The sequence below is a fragment of the Fundulus heteroclitus genome, unplaced genomic scaffold (genome assembly GCF_011125445.2).
Source record: "Fundulus heteroclitus isolate FHET01 unplaced genomic scaffold, MU-UCD_Fhet_4.1 scaffold_71, whole genome shotgun sequence".
In the NCBI taxonomy this organism is placed as follows: Eukaryota; Metazoa; Chordata; class Actinopteri; order Cyprinodontiformes; family Fundulidae; genus Fundulus; species Fundulus heteroclitus.
In genome coordinates, this window is record NW_023397154.1 from 1,074,021 (window position 1) to 1,081,704 (window position 7,684).

The window sequence follows — 7,684 nt, forward strand, 5'->3', positions numbered from 1 at the left end:
TTTGTTGTTTTTTTAAACAGCTTCTGTCCCATTAAATGTACCGTGGTTTGAATGTTAAAGGGACATTAAAGTTAAAGCTGTAGTGATGATGAAGCAATAATGCGGATTTTTAAGCAGCTCTAAGGGATGCAGACAGTGTGTTACCCAGAGCAAATGGCATTTGCTACCTTTTAGTTTGCAAAAAGCTTTGAATTAAAGGACCGGAACTCATCAATAACTAAGATTTTTTTTTCTATGACGTATAAAACATATATTTGTTGCTGTGAAGCTCTCTCCAGCTGATAGGTACAGTTCTCTTCTTCTCCCATCGATGAAAGCGCTGATTTATGCTGAAAACCTTTAAATGTGTCGCTTAAACATACAAGCTTTGTTGTCTGTAAAATTACATTTATATGAAAATATTACAGTAGGATGCATTTAAATCGCACATAACACCTCTAAAATGCTCATAGTGTCATAATTTAATTTAATTAAAAACGGTTTGAGACCAAAATCTGCTCTTTTCCTTTGGGGAATGAATGAGACTTCCTGTGCTCATAAAAAAGTTACTAACTTTAACTTAACGTACGCAAGTTTTATGAGATGCTATTTGCTTCTAACATTTTATACTGGTAGTTTTACTTGTACTTAAACAGAACTTTATCAGAGTTACTAATTACCTGAAATATATCTTGGGATTTATTTGTTAGTTTTACATTTTCTTCACCTTAACACACCAAACTTCAGTGTATTTAATGCTCTTTTATTGTTAAAGTAGTGAAGCGTATAGAAGTCCTTTCTACAGTCCCATAAAGATATTTTGTCTCTCTTATGAATTGACCTGTTTTCCCTTTTTTTTTCAACTTAAATATTTCAGATCATCATCAAAAAAAAAAAAACATAACCAAGATTGATCTCTCGTTTCATTTACTAAAAATAATAAATTATTCAAAAACCAAGCAGGCCCACCCACGTGAAAAACTCTGTGGGGTTGGATTGGGGCGTGACGTTGGGCTTTTTAAAATCTTTGAGCCTACTTCGTGTTGCCAGACACAAAGTAGGCTCAAAGACGGTTAAAGACGTTTTTTGATGCGGTTTAGTCAGGCCTGGCTGTGGCTTGTGAAATCGATCTCATTTAATTAATGAATTAATTGTTTTTCTTCCACTCGGCTCATTTGTAACCCGGCCAGCTCGGTTGATCATGTGTAGCCCTCTCCGTTCTGTACATTATTGTTTGGGGAAAGGAGGGACATTCAGCAGAACCCTGTGAGCTGATTGGGCGAAGCTACACCTAGTGCCCGCCTCCCAAAGGTTGGTTTTAGCCAATCAGGGCATCAAATTAAAACGTAAGCAGCAGGCGTCATGAGAAACCACAACAAGGTTAAGCTAGTAAAGGCGCTTCTTCCTGTTCTTCTTTCATGTTCGGCTCTTAGCCCAGCCACTCTTGTTTTTGTTGCACCGGTAAGTCCCGCCTTAAGCCACAATACTGAAACGTGATTGGCCCGAACCGTTTTCAGTTCAGGACACAAACGGTTGAAGCCGGAGCGGTAAAAGGTGGATTCTCGTGTGTTTGTACGTTCACAAACACACAAGAATCCACCTTGCAGGCGAGGTTAGCTCGTTTTCTGTTAATTCTAAAACATCTAGCTCATAAAGAGGCTAAACTCTCCAAAGCGGTGAAATGATGATCCTGATTAGTTTGTGTTCTGGCTCATCCTGTTGAAAGGAGAACCTACGTGTCAGTCTCAGGTAGATTGGCTAACGGGTCGGTGTTCTGGGACTGTTCTGTATTTAGCACTTATGAGGTTATAAAAAATACCCAGATGCCTAAAAGGACAGTGAACACATTTCCATGGCCGTGCATTATGGGGCCGCCTCCATTCAGACACATTTGATCGTTTCAAGGACAAAGCGGCTTCTGCATTCTTCTCTGCACGTTTCTGACCTTCAGTCGTTGTTTAAATCAGCTCAGGAAAAAAATAAATTATTGTGGAAAACCCACCAGGAGCTGCTGGACTTAGACGGTTTCTCCTCAGGCCGCTGCCACTTCACGTTTACGTCACCGCCTCGTCTTCCCCCTTTTTCTCCCGCTCAGCTCATGACGGGGTTCAGTTCTCTGGCGTCACCAGTCCAGCTCCTCCAAGTTGACTCCAGATGCATTAAAGTCCTCCGTCTGCTGCTCACCTGCAGCTCTGCAGAGTCCTCGACCTTTGGTGGCGCTCAGTGATTTAGTGTTTTTAACGAGCCTGCAGTTGGAATCACCCCCCCCCCCCCCACCCCATCTGCTGCTGTAACTGAAACTTCAGGGATGGATTTAATTCAGGCAGTCAGGCTGTGACTCTGCCCTCCATAACCTTTTTAACTTAAAGCTTCGTTAGGCTTCCTAAACTGGCGACGATTGGAGAATCATTTATAGTCTGAATGAGAGACGTGAGCAAAGGAACCGACTTTCTGGCTGAACTGGAGACCAGAAGCATGTTGAGTGGGTGAAAACAAACTCAGCTTAAAGATGCAAAGTTTAGCAGCCTCTCTGAGTATGTTGATTTTTATCCTCATTAGAAGACCGTGACCAGATAAGCAGGACACCCAGGGCCTGTTTGTTACTCGGCTATTAGCTAAGCCACAGTTTACTGGAGAAAGCTGGTCTCATATATACATTTATATTCTGAGACGGTAAACAGTTTTTCTTTAATGGAATCACAGTTTAACTTTTTCAGGTTTCACCAGAGGTGATGGATGTGATGATGATGTCGCTCCACAGTTTCACCTGCTGTAAATATGCAAATATGACATTGATTAAAGTTAATTTTATACTCTCATAATTTATCTTACATTAAAACAAAGCAACACAGCTGCAGGTTCCGTGATTTTCTGTCGGGGGGGGTGGACACCCAGCGTAAAAATGTTTAGACTTCTTAATTTAATTCAATTCAGTTCTATTTATATAACTTGTCATCTCAAGGTTCTTTCCAAAGTCAGACTCCATCAAATCCTCCAGGCTGGTCAGAAAGTTTCCTCTCTAAGGAAACCCAGCAGGTTGCATCAAGTCTCTCCAAGCAGCATTCACTCCTCCTGAAAGAGCGTAGAGCCACAGTGGACAGTCGTCTGCATTGTTGATGGCTTTGCAGCAATCCCTCATAATGAGCATGCATGAAGCGACAGTGGAGAGGAAAACTCCCCTTTAACAGGGAGGAAAACCTCCAGCAGAACCAGAACCAGGCTCAGTGTGAACGCTCATCTGCCTCGACCCACTGGGGGTTAGAGAAGACAGAGCAGAGATACAGAAAGCTCAGAAGCTCACATTGACCCAGGAGTACTTTGTATGTTAGAGAAGACAGAGCAGAGATACAGAAAGCTCAGAAGCTCACATTGACCCAGGAGTACTTTCTATGTTAGAGAAGACAGAGCAGAGACACAGAAAGCACAGAAGCACACATTGACCCAGGAGTACTTTCTATGTTAGAGAAGACAGAGCAGAGACACAGAAAGCACAGAAGCACACATTGACCCAGGAGTACTTTCTATGTTAGAGAAGACAGAGCAGAGACACAGAAAGCACAGAAGCTCACATTGACCCAGGAGTACTTTCTATGTTAGAGAAGACAGAGCAGAGACACAGAAAGCACAGAAGCTCACATTGATCCAGGGTGTACTTTCTATGTTAAAGAAGACAGAGCAGAGATACAGAAAGCTCAGAAGCTCACATTGACCCAGGAGTACTTTCTATGTTAGAGAAGACAGAGCAGAGACACAGAAAGCACAGAAGCACACATTGACCCAGGAGTACTTTCTATGTTAGAGAAGACAGAGCAGAGATACAGAAAGCTCAGAAGCTCACATTGACCCAGGAGTACTTTCTATGTTAGAGAAGACAGAGCAGAGACACAGAAAGCACAGAAGCACACATTGACCCAGGAGTACTTTCTATGTTAGAGAAGACAGAGCAGAGACACAGAAAGCACAGAAGCTCACATTGACCCAGGAGTACTTTCTATGTTAGAGAAGACAGAGCAGAGACACAGAAAGCACAGAAGCTCACATTGACCCAGGAGTACTTTCTATGTTAGAGAAGACAGAGCAGAGACACAGAAAGCACAGAAGCTCACATTGACCCAGGAGTACTTTCTATGTTAGAGAAGACAGAGCAGAGACACAGAAAGCACAGAAGCTCACACTGACCCAGGAGTACTTTCTATGTTAGAGAAGACAGAGCAGAGACACAGAAAGCTCAGAAGCTCACATTGACCCAGGAGTACTTTCTATGTTAGAGAAGACAGAGCAGAGACACAGAAAGCACAGAAGCACACATTGACCCAGGAGTACTTTCTATGTTAGAGAAGACAGAGCAGAGACACAGAAAGCGCAGAAGCTCACATTGACCCAGGAGTACTTTCTATGTTATGATGTTTGTTGAACTGTCAATCCGTTTCTTGTTTGGTAAATCCGCTAATCAGATCAGAAACCTTCTGGTCGTCCTTGTGCCACGCCAGATCCCGTTCTGCAGCAGTTTTCTTTTGACTCTTTCCTCCACGGCTCTGCTTGGCATTATGAAACCAGCAGGATGCATAATAAATAGAAAGCTGCTCCCGGGCGACAGGCATCAGCCTGAAAAACCCATCCAGCTACTGTTCCAGCTCTCGCCGCGCAGGCAGGAGGTTATAAGTAGGAGCGTTACGAGGCTGGAGCATTTTTCAGCTGCTTGTTGGTGAAACCATCTGTTATGGTACCAGTGGACGTTCTCCCAGCTGGACTCAGCGGCGTGTTCTGGCCGTTTCAGGTGCATCGTGTACCACCTGGAGACCAGGATGAGGAAGGACGTGTGCTTCGGGGTGATCGCGCTGACCTGGGTGCTGAGCGCCGTGCTGGCCAGCCCCATGGCCATCTTCAGGGAGTACGGCTCGTTCACGCTGGAGCCCGGCCACACCATACAGGTACCCCCCCCCCCCCCCCCCCCCCCCCCACACACACACACACACACGCACACACACACCGAGGTGCTTAAGAAGCAAACATTTCCCCTCAAACCTCCTGCTTTGATCCTGCAGCTCCTCTCTGTTCCTGCATCCCGACGCCTCGCCTTTTATCCCTCTTCTCCTCCCAGATTCTTCTTTTCTCCCAGCTGCTGCCTCTGCAACCCTTCACGCTCTCTTTTATCTTCTTTTTTTTTTTTTTTTTTACCGCCGATTTCTGCACTTAGCGTAATTTCTACACCTGGATGCTGACAGAGGCTCAGCTTTTCACGTTACAACTTTCATCTTCCTGGAGAATTGCTCTCTGTTTCCACATGAAAGTCTGACACACGTGTTGATTACAGCAGATTTATCAAGTCGGGAACAGGAATGAACTTGTTTGGTGATATGTATCCAGACCCTTCGTTTCGTCTTTTCCTGCCGAGCTAACGGACATCCGTGCAGCCTTGCCTTTATCAGCAGTCCCCCGTCCTTTTTGAAGCCCTTTTATTTCTCGGTTATTGCCCAGAAATGGAGATTAACTCTGTCTGGGAGCCGTGTTTCTGAGAAACCTGATGGTCTCTGTCTTCAAAACCCATAAAACACAAGGGAGATGTCATGAAAAGATGACATTGGCCTCCATCCAACGCACTTTAAGTGACGGTTAAACAGCCGTAAATCCATCTGTTGATGTTTAAATGGGGCTGAAAGGTTCTTGGGAGTTTCTGTGTCTTTGGGAGAAATTTGGACAGGATGTGTGGGCTGTAGCATGAAAATGTTAAGCTAGTGAGGCTAAATAAAGAAAACGAGTGGCCGAGCTTAAATAAGCTGAAGGCGACAGACGGGGACCTCCAGGCTTTGTAATATTATCCTAACAGCATCACTCTGTCAGGCCCTCTGCAGATGCATGACATAAAAGTGCATACATTTATTCCTCATGGTCGTTTTTTAACGTCCACTCAGATGGTGCGATGAAAACGTCGTTATTTGTAGCAATTCTGCAGACCCACATGTGCATTGCATTGACTTTGAGCGTCCAGCGGGACAATAACAACCCCAGCCAGAGGGTGGCGCCACACACAGCTAAAGAAGGAATTGTATGATCCGATCATGAACAGAAGAAGAAATAAAAGAAAAAACATAAAATTACCTCCCAGCAGAAAAACAGCGACGGTGGAGGTTTTCCGTCACTCGTTGCGCCGAAAACTACCCAAGCTAAATGGGACGCGGCCTATTCTGGGTCGTTTATTCATCACAAACTTCACTTTTCACTATTCACAGGGTCGCTGTAGATTTTACTTCCTACTATTCCAAACCCTTCCTGCAGATTTAAATATTTAAATATTTTAAAATTAATTTTTTTTTTTTTTCACAAATCAAAACACATCAATAAAAATAAAAAAAATGTGATGGAGTGTGACAGAAACCCCATAGGGCTTATACCAAAGGTCACACCCCTAAAACAACAAAACATCAGGCAGCTAACATTATGAAAGTCCTTTCATTCGAGAGAGAAAACAGAAAAGACACGTACAGTAACATTATTTTTACATTTTAGCTTTCAGATTTCAGGGAGTCAATATTTGTAAAATCATACATCACTGTCTTTTTTTTGGATAACAGCATTTTTTTCAAAGACCTTCCTCCATTTATTTCTGAAGATTCCAAATATTTTCCATATTCATTCCATAGTTTTGCACCACGATGCCGAAAAGAATATTGCGCTTGAGTTTTAATACTTAAGGGTGAATGAAAAGACAAAGCTTGTCTAGATTCCTGCTGTGGCGTCCCTATGCTCGCCGTCTGATCTGCGGTTCTGTCCCAGTTCTGCAGGGAGAAGTGGCCCGGGAAGAGCACCGACGGCACCCTCTACAGCATCTCCATGCTGATCCTGCAGTACTTCCTGCCCCTCTCCATCATCTCCTTCGCCTACGCCCGCATCTGGTCCAAGCTCCGCGGCCACGTCAGCCCGGCCGAGAGCGGCGCCGGCAGCAGCGCCAGCTCCGAGCGACACCGCCGCCGCCGCAAGACCACCAAGATGCTGGTGACCATGGTGGTGGTGTTCGCCGTGTGCTGGCTGCCCATCCACGCCTTCCAGCTGGCCACGGACATCGACAGCTCGGTGCTGGACATGCGCGACTACCGGCTGCTCTACACCGTCTTCCACGTGGTCGCCATGTGCTCCACCTTCGCCAACCCGCTGCTGTACGGCTGGATGAACCGCAACTACCGCGCCGCCTTCCTCGCCGTCTTCAAGTGCCGCAGGGAGAGGGGCCGCGGCGGCCGGCTGGACAGCATTCACCCCGTCGGCGGGGGAGGAGGGAGGGCCAAGAAGATAGTCCTGGAGACGCAAGATCCGGTCTCTGCGCACCTGAACGCCACCGACGTGTGACCGCCTGAGCCTGCGTGGAGGTAGACGGGGTGAGGTAGACGGGGTGAAAAGGAAGGATGGGAGGGTGATGTAGGGGAGGAAATACCACATGGAGGCCGAAACAAAGGGGGAGATAAAGATGGGAGAGAAAATAGTAACAAAGCCAGTGAGGAGGAGGAGGAGGGATTAGAAGTTTTTTTGGGCCCAGAATAGAGGAAGGACGCGGAGGATTAGAGGAAGAATGACAGAAGAATGACTGACTCAGAGAGTCGTGGAACAACCGAGGCGACGTGTCCTTGGCATGATGGAGAACTCCCAGAGGAGGAGGAGGAGGAGGAGGAGGAGGAGGAGGAGGAGGAGGCCTTGGTTCAAGTCAAAATCATTC

At 45.7% G+C, this 7,684-nt stretch overlaps 1 protein-coding gene across 1 annotated transcript in view; it reads left to right on the forward strand.

Moving 5' to 3' along the window:
• npy2rl (neuropeptide Y receptor Y2, like) overlaps positions 1-7,477 on the forward strand; it is a 79,640-nt gene extending 72,163 nt beyond the window's left edge. The window contains exons 5-6 of the mRNA XM_012852426.3: positions 4,757-4,910; positions 6,754-7,477. Coding sequence (XP_012707880.1) covers positions 4,757-4,910; positions 6,754-7,320 — 721 coding nt within the window. The 3' untranslated portion in view covers positions 7,321-7,477. The remainder of the gene's footprint in view (positions 1-4,756; positions 4,911-6,753) is intronic.
• The last annotated feature ends 207 nt before the right edge of the window (positions 7,478-7,684 follow it).